This window comes from Marmota monax, unplaced genomic scaffold (genome assembly GCF_021218885.2).
Source record: "Marmota monax isolate L192 unplaced genomic scaffold, Marmota_monax_Labrador192_F-V1.1 WCK01_AAM20220418_F8-fsc00078, whole genome shotgun sequence".
NCBI classification, from domain to species: domain Eukaryota; kingdom Metazoa; phylum Chordata; class Mammalia; order Rodentia; family Sciuridae; genus Marmota; species Marmota monax.
Window position 1 is genome coordinate 4,098,776 of NW_026694865.1, and position 20,795 is coordinate 4,119,570.

At 37.1% G+C, this 20,795-nt stretch overlaps 1 protein-coding gene across 1 annotated transcript; it reads right to left on the minus strand.

Moving 5' to 3' along the window:
* Positions 1-11,276: 11,276 nt before the first annotated feature.
* CUNH15orf61 (chromosome unknown C15orf61 homolog) lies at positions 11,277-16,134 on the minus strand. The gene is made up of 2 exons (XM_046426673.2): positions 15,748-16,134; positions 11,277-11,502 (listed from the first exon to the last, which is right to left on the minus strand). The coding sequence occupies exons 1-2, from the start codon at positions 16,091-16,093 to the stop codon at positions 11,375-11,377; spliced, it is 474 nt and encodes a 157-aa protein (XP_046282629.1). The 5' UTR covers positions 16,094-16,134; the 3' UTR covers positions 11,277-11,374.
* Positions 16,135-20,795: the final 4,661 nt, after the last annotated feature.

Consider the following 20,795-nt stretch of genomic DNA (forward strand, 5'->3'; position numbering starts at 1 on the left):
GATTGGCTAACTTCACTTAGCATTATCTTCTCTAACTGCATTCATTTACTTGCAAATTCCATGATTTTATTCTCTTTTATTACTGAGTAATATTCCATTGTGTATATATGCCACATTTTTTAATCCATTCATCTACCGAAGAGCAGCTAGGTTAGTTCCACAGTATTGTGAATTGATATGGCTGTGTCTCTGTAGTATGCTGTTTTTAAGTCCATTGGGTATAGACTGAGGAGAGGGATAGCTGGGTCAAATGGTGGTTCCATTCCAAGTTTTCCAAGGAATCTCCATACTGCTTTCCATATTGGCTGTACCAATTTGCAGTCCCACCAGAATGTATGAGTGTACCTTTTCCCCCACATCCTCACCAACACTTATTGTTGTTTGTCTTCATAATAGCTGCCATTCTGACTAGAGTGAGATGAAATCTTAATTTTTATTTGCATTTCTCTACTTGCTAGAGATAATGAACATGTTTTCATATATTTGTTGATTGATTGAATATCCTCTTCTGAGAAGTGTCTGTTCATGACCTTGGCCCATTTACTGATTGGGTTATTTGGTTTTGTTGGTGTTTAGCTTTTTGAGTTCTTTATATACCCTAGAGATTAGTGCTCTATATGATGTGTGAGGGGTAAAAATCTGTTGAGTGTGTTTTCATATGTTTGTTGACTATTTGTATATCTTCTTTGGAGAAATAACCACTCAAGTCTTTTGCTGGCTTTTTAATCCCTTTTATTATTGTTTTAAAGTGATTTTATTTAATGAGAAATGTTATATTTTATAATTTCAGAGAGCTTTTTGTTCATCTCTTATTACCTTGCTCTTAAGCTCTTGCCATCAACATGGCTATTAGTCCAGTCCAATCATTTCCTCATCTTCTGTTTTCACCCTTGCATCTCCTACAAATACTCCATTCCCAGCCAGTTAGATCAGGTCACTCATTTGGTTAACACTCCAGATGGCTTCCTATCTTGTGCAGGGTAAAAGCCAAAGACTTCTCCTTGGCCTACAAAACTCTACACATTCTGGCCCTACCTCATCTGAAATTTTTTGGTTTTGTTTTTGTTTTTTAGTTCTAGGGATTGACCCAGGGCCTCAGGCATGTGTGCTTCTACCGCTGAACCACAACCACAGCCTCTTTGTTGTTTTTGCAATACTGGGGATTGAACCCAGGGCCTTGCCCATAATAGGCAAGCACTCTACCACTGAGCTACATCCTCAGTGGGAGGTGAACAGGGCATACCTGATGCAGGTGGCCAAGGGAATATAAGCACCATCAGTTGCCTGAGTACCTTGGACTCCCAGGACAAGGATGAAAATGACAATTTCCACTTCAGCCACGAGGTTGAATTCTTGAACCTCATTTCCTGCTGTCACTCTCATACCAACCTCCTTCTCACTGTTCCTTGAACATATCCAGCATCCTACCTCAGGGCCTTTGCATTTGCCATTTCTTCAGCTTAGATTGCTCTGACCTCAGATATCTACGGGGTTCATTCCCTTACATTCTTCAATTCTTGACTCAGATATAGCCATCTACCTGAAGTCTTCCCTACTGAAATTGCAAACCATCCCAAAACTTACTTACCCACTCCAGGTACAAGCATAAAGGTATCCATGATTCCTAATCCCCTTCTGTCATTTATTTTTCCAGGCACTTATCAGAATTTAACACAACACCTTTTAGTCATTTGTATAACTTCATGAGAGAAGGAAATTGTTTGTTTATTCACTTTTTAAAAAAATATATATGTTTTTTTTAATTGTCAATGGACCTTTATTTTATTTATTTATATGTGGTGCTGAGAATCGAACCAGTGCCTCACACATGGTAGGCAAGCGCTCTACCACTGAGCCACAACCCCAGCCCTGCTTTATTCACTTCTATATTCCTACCATCTAAGAGAGTACTTGGTACATAGTGGGTCCTTTAACAATATTTGGTGAATGAATGAATGAGGTTTGTTTGAGTGAATGAGTTTCAAAGGCTAAGTGGATTCAGTAATAAAAATGCAACATCCATGTGCATCTCCCGCCTGCCTTGAGTGTCCCTTGCTCCTTTTCCTTTCCACCACCACCAAGATTCAGACAGTAACAGTTAGTCACCCATTAACTAGTACATTTTATAGCAAATATTGTCTTCTGTGTCCAACAAATCCACTTGTTTCTTTTAGTGACTAGAGTGGGCCCTTGCATAAAACATGTTAATTTTTTGATCACAAATTTTTATTTAAAAGAACATAAGGAGAATGGAAAGAGAAAGGAGTAACTGCTGTGGAAAAGCCTGGCAGGCACCATCCTAACTGAGCAATCCAGTTTGACATCACCAGTGGTAGATCATGTTGACATCAGGAGCCCTTTAATGTGAGGTAATAAGAAGGCACTTGACCTCTGTGGTCTTCTTCCCCAAACCCCCAATCTAATCATGAGAAAAACACAGCCAAACACAAATACAGCAACTCTCTACAAAATCCTGAAAAGTAGTCTTCAAACCTATCAAGGTCATAAAAACAACAACAACAAAAGTCTGAGAAGCTGTCACAGACCAGAGGAGCCTAAGGAGACGTGATGACTAAATGAAATGTGGGGATCCTGAGTGGAGTCATGGGAAAGAAAAAAGGATATTAATGAAAAACGGTGAAATCTGAATAAAATTTGAAGTTCGATTAGTGATGAAGCACCAATGTTGATTTGTTAGAGTTGACATATGTTCAATGTTTATATAAGATGCTAACATGAGAGGAATTCAGGTGATATATGCCAAAATGCAACATTTCTGTAAATCGCAATGATTCTACATTTTTTAAAAATTTAAGTTGCATTTCTACACATCAGCAATAATATCCTAGCAATTTGAATTTAAGAAATAAAATTTATGGTAGCAATATCACAACAATAAACACAATTGTTTTCTTCATGTTGCTTATTATATATTTCTTCTGGAAAAAGAAGAATATGAAAAGACATGGACGAAAGGAACAAACTGCCAAAAGTCAGTAGGTAAGTCTGTTGTCTTCAGCTTGGTCGGGAATGGAAAAGGACAGTAGAAATAATCCCAGCACTGGGCAGGGACAGAGATGAGTTCAACAGATATTCATGGAGCGTCACTATGTGCCAAGCACTGTGAGTTATAAATCCTCTAAAGTGAATTAGTTCATTACATTTCAACTTTATTATTTCTCTTTTCTCAATGCTTAAACAAATCTATATTATTCTTTTCATGTGTCTTAATAGTAGTAATAATAATAACAAAACATGACTTGCATTTAACTGCATTTAGCTTGCAAAGTGCTTCCATGTCCATCAATTGTCCCAGGCATTGTAGGACAAGGGTGGAGTCGAAACTGGGAGTGTGGCCTCTGCAGACTGCAGGGATCAGAAGAACACTCTCCTTGTGTGACCTGGGGCAGGACTTCTTGGTTTCTGCAGGTGAAAACTAAGCTTAAAAATAGTGGTTAAATCATAGGGTTGTTATGAGGGGACTAAGTGAGTTCTTGTGTGCAAGGACCTTGGCACAGGTAAATTCCTTGAAGGGTTAAATAAACTACTTACTATACCAAGTACTTACTATGTACATGCAGGTACCAAAATTTAGAAGGCTCAGATTTTTCTGTAACTTAACCAGTAATGGTGGAGCAAGAACTTAAACCATTTATTTTTCTTTTCAAAACAGGATTCCTGGTATTATATACCTAGTGGAAATGTGGTAAATGGCAAACTAATTAGCATGATCAGGGATTAGACATAGGCATGCAAGAATGACAAAATTTCAAGATTAAATGGAACTTATAGTGTCACCAATCTAATCCATTGCCCCACTCAAGAATTTTCCAAAGGAATTGTCATGCAGCCTCTCAATGTCACAACAGAGGACTTGCTGACTCAAGAGATAACCCTGCCATTTTTTTGACAACTCAAAATATTTTTCTTGCCTCCTGGTTACATACTAACACATTGTTTCTAGTTCTATTTTAAAAGAGTAAGTCTAATTGATCCTTGTACTTTGGTTTAAAGCTTCATTTCATTTACTTCTGCACACCATCTAAATTTGACTTTATAATAGCAGTTTCTGTAGTATGAGAAGATAAATGGCACCTTTTGAAATGTCTCAAAAGAATACTGCACCAAGATTCTGATTTTTTCAGAGTACATAGTTAATTCATTATATCTGAGATCATATGTTAAAACTTGTTGCTATTCTTATAATAAAATATCTGTATGATCTCCAATTACAGCATCCTGTTCTTAAAGCTATTAAAGGCAAAGGCAAATTTCTTCTTAATTTCAAATTTTATGTTCATTCAACATAGAGCATTCATTATATGACAAGGGCTGGAAACAAGCATTGGTAACGTGTGGTTTCCGTCCAATTGTGTTTAGAACCTGTCTTTTTGTGCCTAGAAAGAATGGCTTGAAAAGTTCTACATGTAGATTCAGAACTGCTGAGTTTTGTTGGTATGTAAAGTTACAAAATTTTGTCTTCTACATAATCAATGTAAAAGTATTTGTTGGATGCATGAACGACTGTTGACTTCCCCCCGCCCCCATACTGGGGATTGAAGCCAGGGGAGCTTTACCACTGAGTTATATCCCGGGACAGTCAGGGTTTTTTTTTTTTTTTTTTTCTAATTTTGAAACAGGGTCTCAATAAGTAGCCCAAGCTGGCCTCCTGCCTGATCCTCCTGCCTCAGCCTCCCAAGTCCCTGGGATTACAAGTGTACACCACCATACCCAATCCTAGTCTATATTTTTATTCAAAGTTTCAAATTTTTTGGTTACTTCACTTTATAAATTCAGAGATTTTGAAACATAAGTATGTAAAATTTTGTTCTTCATTTCACAGTATGGGCTGTAATACAAGGTATAAAAAAAGGTTTCGAAATAATCTGCTACTCTCATGAATTATTTTCATCCAGTTCTTAAACATCTATTTTTTAAATATATTTTTTAGTTGTAGATATCTTTATTTATTTTTATGTGGTGCTGAAAATTGAACCCAGTGCCTCACACATGCAATGCAAGTGCTCTATCACTAAGCCCCAGCCCCAAACATCTATATTTTTAAGTAAAAATATCCACTTTCATTATATGAAGTTGTACATTTATGTCTACTTGCTAGAGTATTAATTTTTATTTATATAATTTTATTCTTCTTTTAGGGTTTGTGGAGACAACTTTTTGGGTCTGGCTTTAACTTATGTACTAATATGGAAAGGAAGTGAAATGAATCACTTTGTGGTTGATAAATTCAACATTCTATTTACAGACAGACTGTTGCTGATGTATTCTAGCAAAGCAGAAAAGGTTATGTCAAACAACTATTAAAAAAAACATACTACGTGGTGTTAATGATGTTACCTTAACATATCAGCTTCAGGGGCTGCATAATTGTTTCTGCCAACCCATAAATTTTTGAGTAACAACAAAATTATTGTGATTTTTCTTACTAAATAATTCATACATTACAAAGCATGTATGTAACAAGGTCCATGAATCACTAACACATATAATGATCATATATCTAATGACATATCTCTTTTCATAAGATGAATTCAAATAGATTTATGTATTTAGGTTAACTAAAAAATACTGGGATTATAGGGTTCATAATTCTGTCAACAATAACAACAAAAACTTCAAACCTTTAAGAAGTACAATTTCTATGATTTGCTTTTAAAAACAGAAAGCTTTTGTTTATCAAAATCCTGTGTTTAAGCTACTTTTCATGAAGTTTTACAGCTTTTAAATTGATACAATAAATATCACTGAAGATAAATTAATAATATAATGGAATAATACAATGTTCATAAACTGTATTTAAAATGATATAAGTGCAACTAAAATAGCTATAAGCAATACTATATAAAACCTAGCACTAATAGTAACTGGTATTCTTTATCCAGCAACTAGGATCCAAGAAAGGCTATTTTCATTTACTAACACTTTACAGGCTTTACTTTGGTCTCATTTTAATAATCTCAAACCAAAAATATCCTTTTCTTAATGCTCCTAAAAATGATCCCAAATGAGATTTCATCTACTTAATTAAAACTAGGCTTCATAAGTAAAATTTTTAAAATTCTAAGGCTATAATATATAAAATAATGTTAACATATTTTAACTTTTAATTTGTACAATTTTTCTAAATTTAGTTTTTTATTTGTTTTCTCGCACGCGCTGGCAATCCAATCCAGGGCCTTGTACGTTCTGGTAGTCAAACGCTGTACCACTGAGTTACATGCCCAGTCCCTAAACTCAGTTATTTCTTACAGGATTCATGCAATTATATTTTATCATAGTTGACTCCTTTACTCCATTTTTTAAAATTTATTTTATTTTTTTTATGGTGAACCCAGGACATGTGAGGCAAGCACTCTACCAACTAAGCTATATTCCCAGCCGTAAAATTTATTTTAATTATGGTAAAATGCACATAATATTTACCATTTTAATCATGTTTAAGTGTACAGTTCAGTGGTATTAAGTACATTCATAGTATTATGCAACTATCAACATATCCATCTACAGAACATTTTTCATCTTGCAAAACTGAAACTCTGTACCCATTGAACACCAATTGTGCTTTAATAATTTTAACAGCTTAATGGAGATACAGTTCACCGGCCATACAGTTCTTTCAAAGTGTACAATAGTTTGAATATAGTCACAGAATTTTACAATCATCACCACAATCAATTTTACAAGTTTCATCATCCCTTAAAGAAATGCTATCTATACCCCATTTGCAGTCACTCCCCAATTCCTTCTAACCTCCCCAACCTTTAGCAATCACTTACTTTTTGTCTGTATAGATTTGCCTATTCTGGACATTTCATATAAATGTAGTTATACAATATGAGGTCTTTTATGACTTACTTCTTTCACTTAACAATGTTTACAAGTTCATTAATGTTGTTTCATCATCTGTCCACACTTCATTCCTGTTATTGCCTGAATAATACTAATATGAATATTCTTATACAAGTTTTTGCATGGACATGTTTTCCGTTCTCTAGGGTACATACCTAGGAGCAGAATTGCTGAGTCATATAACTCCTTATTTAAGATTTTGAGGAACTGTGAAACTTCCAAAGCAGCTTCATTCACTTTACATTGCCACTAACAATTTATGAGGGTTCAAATTTCTCCACATTCTGCCCACACTTCTTTTCGGTTATAGTCATCCTAGTAAGTAAGTAGATATGCAGTGGTGTCTCATTGTGGGTTTGATTTGCATGTGTTTTGTTTATTAGCTCTTTGTATATCTTTTTGAAGACATGTATTTTTTAGTACATTTTTCAGTTGGGTTGGTGCATTTTAAAAGTTCTTTTTATATGCTGGATATAAATTCATTATAGATATATGATTTGTGAATATTTTCTCCTATTCTGTGGGTTGTATTTTTATTTCCTTGATCACATCCTCTGAAGCACAGAAATTTTAAATTCTGATGTTCAATTTATATATATTCTCGTCTGTCATTTGAGTTTACTTTTATCCTTTTCCAGAACAAAAGAATTTTGTAGGCTCTATGTGAAATCAAATTTCATGACTAAAAACCTAATGAAACATTTGGAAATAAACTTAATAAAAACCACCTAGATTTTAGTCCAGTTGTATTAGTATTCTCAATTAGCAGAACAAAGCTCTGTGTTGGGGTTGGATGGCCAAATATATATTGTTGGAAACTATTTTAGCCACATTTTTATTAAAGGAAAATTTTAACATCTAATTTGATCTCTAATTTATATTAGAAAAGTAATCTTTAGACTATGGTCACTACTAATAACCCTTTTTGGTGTTGGGAGAGCTCTTGTGAAACATTTGTCAAGCACATAAAATAGTAGAAGACTGAAATATAGCAATGAAGATTTGTATGCTATTGATTGTGTAGCTAAAGTAATTTTTCATTGCTAACATAAGATTTAATAAGTATAAGTAGTTAAAGATTCTGACTTGGCACTAGTCATTAGCATGTAATTGAACTAGTAAAAAAGATCAGTTAAAGCTGTGTTGATTACCACCTTATCTTTGAAAGGCAATTAAAGACCTCAATCATTGCAACAAGATTTGATTGTGCAGCCTTTATTGGACATTGATCTTTCAGCAAAGTGCAGTTACATTTTCCATTAATTTACAGTAACACAGTTTAACTCTGATACCCTAGACTGTTGACCCAGGTGAGATGTAATGCTAAGTACTTGTTTAGGTTAAGATGCTCCCAAATGTCATTACTGTCTCAATGTTAAGTGCTGAAAAAAAGTAGATACCTGATCCACTAGCTTTAGGATAAGGTTTCTGTTATCTGCATTAGCTTTTAAGTGAAGTGAAACCAAGATCCTTGACTTTTATGTCATCCCACTCATCTACACGTCATTCTTTAGTAGATTGAAAAGGTATTTTGTGCAGAATTATAGATGTTCCATGCTTACAGTTTAGGGTGAACATAAATATAAATGACATGAAATAAAATGGACTTAAAAATACATATGGCTTTTATGAAAAAATATTTCAATTTTTACGGACATCAATAATTAGCAAAAACAGTAAATTAATAGCCAAATATGCAAAGAAAGAAATTATAACTATTTATACAATTTTGGTATTTTAGGAAATGTACACTGGAAAAAACAGCAATTTTATATCAGCAATCTCTTTCATTCTCCCAATTGTTACTGCATTTTAATAGTGGTTCAGAACTTACACAGGAACTAAAAATTTTATCTAGAAATTTATTCCAATACTTGATAACTGATTTATATCAGGATAATGAGAGATGCAAGGTTTTGTATAAAAGCACATCTTCATTTAATAAGTTTTGCATGGATTATTTTAAAGACAAAATAAATATAGGCAGAAAAGCTGAATTAATGGTTTCATTAACTAAGTGAAATCCTGACATCCAGAAGAGCAGGGCCCACTCAGGAGCCTCCTTGCCCTTGTAGGTGAGTGGGCACGGGTATAGACACCCACAAATTGGCTTAAGTTTTTCTCCATCTCCCCACCTCGCCTTATTTCTGAAATACTTTATTCTGTGAAGTCCTTTATAAATATAAGGATCAGAAAAAGGTGGATTACAAAAATAGAGCTTTTAATGAAATAAAAATGTGCTTACAAGTATAATCATGACACATTTGGGTTACAAAGGGCTCTTGTGTTGTTCCTCTCACATTACAGAAGGAAAAACTAAGTCACAAGGTAAGGAGTTATTATCCTTAGGTCAAAAAGACAGCACTGATACTAAAATTAGACAGAGCATCCTGGCTTCCAGGATTTATATTTTATCCTTTTCAGGCCACAATGCTTCTATGTAATATACAACTTTAAAGAAAAAAACTTAAAGCATTTACTGTTTAATGAGAAGCAATTTTCATACTAAAGTCTTACTATTAAGTCTTAAATCCGATGAATGATATTTTAATTTTTGAACTATGCCCTTAGCCACCACTGAGTTCATCCTTTACCATGATCAACTCCATAAGAGCAAGAGGTCTATTGATTTTCATGTAATACAAGAAAATATTACATTTGCTTAATTGTTACACAGTGAGCACATCAGACAAGAAATCAGGGCTCTATTTAATGCTGCAAGCAGCAGAGAATTACAGAGATCAATAGGGTAGTTTGTCAAAGATGTTCTCCAAGGAGACTTACCTATCACCATATGGACAAGAAGTCACACTGACTATAGCTATTGAAAAACAGGTAAGCAGAGTCAGCAGTACAAATTATCAGAAATCAAACAGGCCTGTGTGAAAAGAGGTACGACTTTACTGAAAAGCTGTATTTATAGTCTGGTAATTAAAAACCATTTTATCAGCTTTGTGTTGGGACCAAACCTTTACAGCAAGTATTGACAAGATCAGCAGCAATGAATGAGAAGTATTTGACTTAAAACTTATGAGCTATAGTTACTTAACTTTGCCCATTACAGAGGAAATCAGTTCTAGCCTTCCTTGCAAAATGCTAATAGTCAGTTTTATTATTAATGAAACTTAATGTAACACTATCTCCTTTGTGTAAGCCATTCATTTAACTAGTGCCTAGTATGTTTGTCTGGACCAAATATATTGGTGTAAGTACTTCCTTGATTAAAGTGATATTTAGACTTGTTTTTAGACAAGTGAACACTACATATATTTGAAGAACAGTTTGTCCTCAGTAGTGCATTTAACACGAAAACCTTTGAGGAAGCCAGTTTGCATTAGTTCATTACTATGGCGCTTCTGCTCACTTTCTCTATTCACTTGCCAGGAGTAAGCATCCAAATGTTGGTTAGATGAAATTTTGTAAAAAGTTTTCCTACAAAAATGTGTAAATGTTGTAGAATATCAGCAACACATTATCATAAAATGATATATAATGTATGTTTGTAATTATGAGAGAGATCATAAATCTTAAACACCCATTGGTTTAGAAATTAAATAGTTCTACTTAGTTCTCCCTAAATTACTCCAAATTTCTGAAATTTACCATTCGTCTGGGTACTTTGTGACTATCCCCAAGGATAAATTTTTTTTAATGACTTTGCTTTCAAAAATGCAATTAACTTAATAAAATTCTAATGCAAAAGTGCCATCAGGTCTTTTAAATTTTCAGCCCACTCCCCATTGCCAACAAGTCTTTGGATATGTACCATTTAAGTTAATTGCTTTTATAAACAGTTACCAAATTTATTTTTCTGGATATTTCTAGATCTTAACTGTTCTCATAGCTTTATTGGCATGCTATTTTAATTTTTAGTAAGTCCTAATTTCTTTCACCTTGTTGCACTTACATTAACCCAAGTTGTTATTATATTAAAAAAATACTGTGGGATTGTTTAAGCAACAAGAAGTTTCAGCAATCCCTCTTCCAGATAAATTCACAAGAGCTTTAAAATATTTCCATGCAAAATTCTGGCAGCTGAATACTTTAGATATTAAATTACAAACAGATTCTCATCAATTTTGGATTTGCCAATGATATGATATAAATTTCCATCTAATACCCAGATATCTTCTACTTTTTCCCAATGTCATATAAAAGATTTTTCTCCCTCCTCTTTTGTGTGAGCATCTATATTTCTCTTCAATTTAAATTATTAACACCTATTCATAGAATCTATGTAATAGAATCATTTTTTTAATCTGTCATTTAACCTAGTTCTAGGGAACATTAGTGTGAAGCTTCATGTGTTTGTAGTTCCCATCTGCAATATATAGCAACTTATATAAAGCTTTACCTCTTGAGGATAATGATTCATCTTAAAGAGCCAGACACCATAGAAAGAAAAAGGTGTTTGCAAAAGTTTTATTCTAAAGGATCAAAAATAAATATTGCACATACACACAAGAGAAAATCCACAGATATTTATATTCTCCAATGCATACTTTCAATACATGGCACCTTCATCTTCTTTATTTAGAAAATATATTGTTATTGGTCCATAACTGGTATGCACAGTCTCTGTGACTCTGGCAAATAACCAGGAGCCAAGTCCATATAATAAAGTTGGAATACCTAGAAAACAAACGAATATGTTACTTGTGAACATCAATATTTACTATTCATGTGTCCATGTATTTGTCACATTACTAATCATATAACACTTGTCAGTAATGTTAACAAACACTCACGTTATAAAAATTAAAAATAAAACAACTATGTATCTGAGAGCTCAATTTCATCTATGTTTGTCAAACATCATGGCAACTATGTGAGCCTAAAGATTCTCAAAACTGTAGCTAAGGCTGAAGTAAATTTTAATTTTCCCTAATGTATTACCTTCAAGTAATTATGAAGTAATTCTATATTCCCTTCACAAAAAAAGCAAATGGAGAAGAATAGTCATTAATTTAGTTATAAATGCTCCTGATTATTAGCTTTGAGCTAATAATTACTAGGTCAACTCTACTGTCCTTTAAGTACATAGTAATATTGATGGCTAAAGTAATTTTTGTACAACTTAGAAACTGGGTCAAATAGCTATCTTCAAAATCTAAGGCAAAACCTAACTCAAAAGATCTCAGTGTTAACAAGCATGAGAAAAAATATTCTCATTAGAATTTCTACAATTGATTTGAAAACAGTCTTGTTTCCACCTATTTGGAATAAGTACATAGGACACTCTAACACATTGTTTCTTTGGAACATTGCCATTGATAAGATTTTGCTGCTTTTGAGATTAGCTGCCATTTGTCATACGTGAAAGTAAACACATACCACCCAAGAATGTGGATTAAGCCCTCATAAGCATACAATACTGTATTACATATAAAACGAACTTTCACAATTCCTGTATTTTTAAGGCACTTATTTAAAATCAATGACTACTAATATATTAGAAGTATATGTATAAAACCACAGCCACATGAATCAATGACAAATGTAGTATGCTAGGCACAAGTATTAATTTTATTGCTCCCGTGTGCAAAATGGGCAGAAAAAGACAATCTAAAAGCTTAGCTGCACATTTGGAAAATCACTTCTTTCTAGTTAATAGGGAAATCAGCACATGTTCAGGACAGATAATTTTGCTAAATTTTCTCTTATTTTTCTGCAGAAGTATACTCATGTGTCATACTCTTTTTGCATGTGTAAGTGTGTGGGACTACTCTGTGCTTATTCCCCGCTGGAGCTGCATTCCAGCCTCTGTGATGCCACAGATTAATCAGGAGAAGCATCAGTAGCTGGGATTCAGAAAAGAGAAAAATATGCCCTGTTTCAGGCTGGGTTTTATCTATTTTTAGGGATATACTGGATCATAGTTTGCTATTATCACAAGGTACCCTAAAACCCCAATTAAGCCTTTTATAGTATGTTGCCTTCTTTGCCCTGAGAATGCCCCAAACAATCTCTAAACACTTCAAGAGACTGACACAAAAATTTCCCAAAAACTAGGTAGTGAAGCTATTTGTAAATTCTTTATCAAGGAAGGAAGGAAGGAAGGAAGGAAGGAAGGAAGGAAGGAAGGAAGGAAAAGGTAAGTGGCACTAGAGTTAGGTAGGAAGTAGACAAATGAAATAGGGGAACAACATAGGCAGAAATGAGGAAAGAGGACAGGGAGCAGTTGTTATAAAAAATAAATTCAAAATGCAGTATACAACTCCAAAAACTGAAAAACAATGCAGTGAGGGAGGAGGAACAAACTCTAGAAGCAACTGTTAATTTTCTAAAAAGGGTAAAATATGCCTTTTAAGATACTGCTGAGGCTATAAATTTAAGGAATGGTGATGATGCTAAGAATTTTGTTTTATACGATTTACTTCAGTTTTCAATTAAAATATTGATACTTTGAAAAATTCATACTTTTGAAAAAAAATCACACAAATAAATGGCCAATGTTCTTTCAACTAAACAGAGGACTGATTAAAGATTGCTAGTTTAATGATAGCTACATTATCTCTTATTAAAAAACAACTAGGAACTAATAATGAGTAATACTGTTTGACAGAGGATGAAGTTGTGATATGGGGAGTCAGAAATTCTGTATTTCTTTTTCTCTGCCATCTATTTATGTAATGCAGAAAGACTGATACACTAAATGAGAAGAGTTGCCACTTCTATAATTTATACATAAATTTTTTTCTTTGCACATATCTCATGTGGTTTAAAGTCTATAAGAGTCCATGAAAGATTATATTTTTTCCAGATTATCTGAAACATAGAACATCAAAATTAACTTGAAAATAATAATAATTCAGTTTGAGTCAGTTGAACAGTAGGTAAACCACTGTCAAATTAAGCACTTAAAAAAAAATTAGAACTTTGTAGTAAGTCTCTGATTACCCATTCATTTCAATGGTAAGTTGCTTTTCTTAAATCTCAATCTATTTCCCAGCAGGATACTCAGACTGATAAACCATCAGTAAAATGTCAGCTTTCATTGAAGGGAAGGTGGAGGAGAAAGAGAACAAATGGGTAAACAGAAATCTTTATTATTTACAAAATGGAAAAATGAATTACTCTGATAATTACTAGTTTGGAAAGGAAGAAAAAGAATAAAATCCTTATTGATAATATATATTCTTATTAACGTACTTGATGATCCAGAGGGGCAAGTGTATATCACAGAACAGGAAAGGATTCTAATTCATACTCCCTTCCTTCAGACAAAAATAAAAACTAAATGTTACCAAATTGGGGATTACAGTACCCTTTAAAAAGTCCTGAAAAAAAATTCTCTTTATTGTTGTAAACCATTTTGTTTTAAAGCATACGTGAGCGAGAAGTTTTCCTTTTTGCTGCATTTAAAACTCTTATTCCCATTTAAGCAGGATTTTTAGAATTTCCAAAAAGAACATACAGACCTCTTCCACATGATAAAACAACTGTTGTTTGTTCTCAAAGGTTTTCATTTTCTTTTTTTAAAATGTCTTAATATCTACATCTAAAAGAGAAGCCCTTAATCATTAAGATGATCTTAAACAAAATGTTGAGTTTTTAATTGTTACACTTTTTTTAAAGGCATTCAGTTTATATGGTTTGTCTATAGCTTCACCATGATACTTTTCATAATCTATTACTTACATTTGGGAAAGAATGATTTTTTTCTGATTCTGAAAATGTTAAACTCATTCTTCTTGAATCTAGTTATCATTCCAGTTTTTCCAAATACTTTTGCATTTAATTTTCTAAATAACCTCTCTCATCAACTTTTGCCAGCCTCAAAATTGGTTTGGTATAGACCATCAGTCAAACAATAAGACATACTTTTAAAGGATTAGACAATTGCTAAATAATCTTTTTCTTACTGAATTGAGCCTAGGACAGTCCCAATGAAGCAATAGCTCAAAAATCCCATCAGTGACACATGTGAATTATTATAAGTAAAAATACAGTGCCATATTTAAATTTAATGACCTTTCAGGCTTTACAATATTAGTGCAGCTACCAAGCGTTTAATTCTGGCTTTATAAATCTAGTTGGTAACATGGTTCAGCTTCCATGTCTAGATTTTGAATCACTGAAATCTAGATCAATTTTCTATCAGCTACCAACAGATCCAAAATATCTTGAGGCCTTATATTTTTCCTTGACCTATAAAATGTCCATGTTCATGCCTTTCTTTCATTGAATCAAAAGAAAATAAACATCCAGTGAAAGAAAATACTGTCACGAATGTTTCCAGGAAAACATACAAATATTAAAGAGGCAGATTCTTTTAAATGCCCTCCAGATCTAGGACTGGAGGCAGCTAAATGCCAAGGGAAAACCTTTAGGCCATTTAATAAAACAAACGTGGTGAGATTTCATATAAAGAAAACAAACTTTAAAAAGTAGTTTCAGTTTTTGTCATATAAACGCACCCACACAGTGACGTTCAGGGGAACTAATCCTGCAATGCACTGAGACCTTCTTAACCAGGAGTGCCACTGTGCAGTGGGGACATTTCCTATAGCCGCCTCACTACCCAGTGCAGGGCCTTCCCAGGAGCAGGACGTGCGCTGGCCTACTCCCTGCCTCGGTGATGCTGGATGGTCCCGCAGTACCGGCCAGTGGGCAAGCCCACTCTGGGGACAGGCAGTCCAGCAGCCAACAGCTCGGCGCCTAAGCACTTCCTGGGGGAATACAAAGGACAGGTGCAGAAGGCGGGTCCCAGAAGGCCGCCCTGGGGGTGGGGCCGGACGGCGCGGGGCCCGCGAGCCTGTGCGGGGTCGGGCGGCTCTGGCCTACGAGCGCGGACGTCGGTGGCGTGCTTTGAGGACAGTGCGACCGCCTTAGGCGGACGTGCTTCGCTAGGTAGGCGCGGCCGTCACCACTCACCGAGGTTGACGACCTTGAGCGCTGTGAAGAAGCGATTCTGCGGAGCTAGGTCCTGCCAGGGGGCCTTGGAGCAGTGGTACTTGATGAAGGGGAAGCAGCCGGTGCGCAGGACGTGGTAGTTGGCGCCCTGCACAGGCCAGTTGAAGTGCGAGAGGCCGAACTGGTCGTTGCGGACGGCGCTGTAGGGCACGCAGAAGGAGGTCCAGTGCGGCAGGCGCCGCTGCAGCAGGTGCCGCGTCAGCACCTCCGAGGCGCGGGGCTTCGGGCGGGAGGCGGCGCCCGAGGCCCAGGGCCCGAACAGCAGCAGTCTCAGCGCAGCCTCGTGGGCCCTCCGCAGGGCCTCCATAACCCGCCGCGCGGAGAAAGTAGGACCGCGCCTGCCGCCGGGGCGGGGCCTCCGGAGCGCGCGTGCGCGTGCCCGCTCCCCCGCAGCGAGCGGCGGGAACGCCAAGCGGGCGCCCCGCGGGTGCCGGGGGGTCCCCTCTGGGTGCGGCGGCGCGTGCGCACAGCGTGCCCGCGTCCTCCCACGACCCCCGGTCCCGGGAGCGGAGCCCCGCAGGGACCGGAGGGGCTGCCCGCGCGGAAGAGTCAGGGGCCCCTGCGTAAAGGAGGTAGTTAAATTGTTGCTTGTGACCCCCTGGAGCCCGGGAGGCTTTACCACTTTGAAAATGGGGTGTAGAGTGTAAAACAATTACATTACCGCCCTAGTGAGTGGCAGAACTCAAACCCAGGTCCTTTCAAGCCCCTTCCAGTCTTTGAGCTCGGATGAAATCCTGAGTTGACCTTGTGGAACTTGAGAAGATGTCCTCAAGGAAGTGAGCCTTGGCTGGTAATGTCGGAGAACACTCACGTTCTATTTTCCCTGTTCACTGTCAAACAAGTCCTAGATATTTCAAGATAAAAAGATTATTTTAAAAGAATGCCCCATATGTCTGGGTGAGCATACAGGCGTGCAGAGTACTCTCTCCCAAGAACCTGGTGAACACCAGAGCAGGATGGCGCAGTTATCACCCTTTATAATTCTCAGTTACCGGTTTTCAATCTGTTGCTTCAGGAAAACCTTTCTCGCACTTGACAGCCTGTTAAGGTGATAATTTCTATAACACCCACTTTCTGAAGAAGAGTTCCTCTCATTTGTCCTAACTTGTGTTTGGAGAGGCCATACATAAATAACATGAGATGTCCAGAAACATCTTATGTGAATTATGTGTAAGCACCATAAAACAATTACTATTGTTGCTGAAAAGTCAAAGAGCGTGTAGGATTATGTAGCTGGTTTTATATTCTCTGGTTTGATTCATTCAACAAACACTGATTGAGCACCCACTATCATATCCTAAATCTTGAGGGTCCTTGTAGTCATGTAAATAGATTGAACTTTATAGGATTCCCTATAAACTTTATAGGATTCCATATTAGATAAAAGTTTCTTTTTTTTTTTTTTTTTAAGCTTTTACGTACAGGCAAGATATATTCACCCATGTACAGGGATAGCAGAAAGGATGGCTGAAGGGAGGCAGGTAGATGCAGCAGTACTGTAACCTACAAACTGAATTTTGAATCTACACACAAATCCTTTTTCAAACAAAATCCGTCATAGAACCTAAACATATAGATTAAAACTTGTATTTTGTTGCTAAACCTAAGTTCAATTTTTTAAAAATATTTGATTTTTTTTAGTTGTAGTTGAACACAATACCTTCATTTTATTTATTTATTTTTATATGGTGCTGAGGATGGAACCCAGCACCCCTCAAGTGCTAGGCAAGCCCTCCACTGCTGAGCTACAACCCCAGCCCCCTAAGTTCAATTTTTTAACATTAGCTTTAAGCAAACAATGAAGCTGTTTGTTATTATCTTTGTTTGGTTTGGTTTTGAGCAGTATTGGGACATATGAAAAGAAAACTGGGTAGGTAAAATAATTCAAAGTCTTCAGAATCAAGCTCAGAAAAATGGGAAGGAACCAAGGGAGTCTGGACCATAAAGACACAGGTACAAGACCAAGAGGATCTAGTTTTATTTATTTATTTGGTGCTGGGCATGAAACCCAGGAACCTGTGCATGCTAGGCAAGCACTCTACCACTGAGCCACAACCCCAGCCCAGAATCTAGTCTTAAGGAGGATGCAGGCTATCCCCATGCCCCTGGACTCAGAACTCTGTTTGATGTTTACACTATGTGGAGTTTGTGGGCTGTGGGCAACAGTTGCAGCAACAGAAGCCTTAGCTTATTTCGACATCTTCCATTTCAGTTATAGACTATCAAGAAAATCCCCAACCCTCCAGAGGGGTAGATACAAAGAAGAGCAAGTTTTGAATGATTCTCCTTAAAATCTGGGTATGTTCTTCAGTTACAAAAATAGCAGGAAATTAATTATGAGATCTACACTAAACTCAAACTCATGGGCAGTTTGTGATCTGTTAAATTTTGGCATGATATCCCTTTGGGTAATATAAAATGTGTTTTTGTTTTGAGAGGGGTTTCACTATGTTGCCCAGCTGGTCTCAAACTCCTGGGCTCAAGTGATCCTCCTGCCTCACCCCTCCTAAATAGCTGGGACTTAAAGTCATGGATCATGCCTGGCTAAAATCTGTTTATAAACAAGTGAAATTTGGCATATATGTTTATATGAACCGTGTCACTCTATATCATGTACAACCAGACAAATGAGAAGTTATACTCTCCATTTATGTATGATAGGTCAAAATGCATTCTACTGTCATGTATAACTAATTGGAACAAATAAAAATATATTAAAAATAAGTGAAATTGGAATCAAACATGCAGAAACCCTGACTACAGTATGTCTGGCATATAATTAATAACCACTGATACAGGGATTGGGGGTACTTTTCTTGTGCATGGATAATGCCCTGTGTTCAGTCCCAACACTGCAACAAACAACAAACATGGCATAGAGAACAGGTATTAGGTAGGTTCACTGTATTTTCTCATCATGATGGCTTGGGAACAGGACTTTTGAACAGAAGAACTGTTGGGAGCTACTCTCTTAGATAAACCTTATCACAGGTGAGGCTTTTCCAAGGCTCTTTGACTTTCTCCCTTTTTTCTAAAGTTAGAAATTTCTTCCAAGGAGACTCTTACTCAAGAATGTTTCACAGACTGGAAGAAATATTTGCAATACATATATCTGATAGAGCATTTGGTATATAAAACACTGTCCTACAAATCACTAAGGAACAGACAGTCCAATGGAAAAATAGACAAAATATCCAAGTGGACACATGATAAGGGAGAACATTCTGGTGTCCGATAAATTTGCAAATTGTTTTGTTTTTGTTTTGAGATGGAGTCTGGCAATGTTATCTAGACCCCAAACTTGCAATCCTTCTCCCTCAGCCTCCTGAGTGGCTTGGATTACAGGTGTGTACCACTGCACTCAGTTCTGACAGTATACATTACAACTATACATATCCATGCCTTATGAACAAGCATACCACTCCTAGGTCTATACCTATATTGATCTGCCTGGGCTGCCATAACAAAACAGCACAGACTGGGTGGCTTAAACAACAGAAATTTATTTCCCACAGTCCTGGAGGCTGGGGATTCTTACGATCAAGATACTAGCCAATTAGGTACCTGATGGAGGTTTTCTTCCTTGCAGATAGTTGCCTTGTGGCTGTGTCCTCACATGGTGGATACTCCTCTTACATTCCTGTTGGATTTGGGCTCTACCCTTATGATATTCTTTAACCTTTGCTGCCTTCTCACAGGCCCTGTTTCCAAATACAGTGACACTGAAGGTTTGGGTTTCAACATATGAACTTGTAAATGAAGGGAAACACAAACTTTCAGTCTATAATAATACTAAACCGCCAGACAGAGTGGCTCACACCTGTAATCCTAGCAGATTGGAAGGCTGAGCAGGAGGATCACAAGTTCAAAGCCAGCCTCAGCAACTTAGTGAGACCCTGTCTCAAAAAATAAGAAGGGCTGGGAATGTGGCTCAGAAGCTAAGGGCCCCTGGGTTCAATCCCTGGTACCAAAACCAAAACAGACAAACATAATAATACCCAACAGAAACTATGTGCATATTGCCGCAGTCTGGCTGGGCACAAAATCACAAGCCACTCACAGCCTTGTAGATTCAAACAGCAATTCTTTATTCCCGAACTCACACCGGCACTCTACAAGCACGTTCTGGGGGCAATCCACCGGCACTCTACATCCCAAATACTCTCAATCCCGCGAGAACTCAACGGGAACTCAAGGAGCGGATGGGCGCCTGAGGCAGCAGGATACGCCCTATTCCCAGCAGGAATCACCTTAAACCTGGAACCACCCTAATCCAGCAGGATCCTCTCTAAACCCGGATCCACCCTGGTCCTTGAGCAGGGTCACCTTTCTCAAACATACATGCAATGTCACTGCAAATGACCTGGGTCCAAGGCAAGCCCATTTCCACAATGGAGAGTCCTTCCTCTAAGCAACATGGAGTAGGCTGACAAAGAAATTGCCATGCGTCATTCCTACTTGGCAATGGCTCTCAGCATCTCCCCCCTTCTGATTAATTAAACAACATGCAATGTGGCTTAAGGACCGTGCCTGGTAGGTTGTCCAATTCAACATATGGTTCTTACCTGTCATTGGATGAACTGACCTCTAGGCGTTAACCTCTTGTCATAGGTTGATACCACTGCAATTGGATCATACCCGTCACTGACTACCGGTCCAGCATACAGCTGTACTTGTGGATAGGCCTATGCACCAGTGGGGGGGTGAGGTTCTTTGCCTCACCTCTGTTGGCCCCCAAATTTGGCCTTGGTGCCAGTGGGGGGGTGAGGTTCTTTGCCTCACCTCTGTTGGCCCCCAAATTTTAGACCATCACTAGCAGAAGGGAGGAGGATACAGAACTGCCACGACACCAAGCCAATTGACGGCTCCTTTGGAAAAATTGCATCACTGGTAACACCATCAGCAAAGATATGCCAGCACTACCACAATTCGCTGCACCAAACGATAGTTCACAATGCATACAAGTGATACATAGTCCAGGCAAGTTCTGCAAGCAGTTCAAAGCGGAG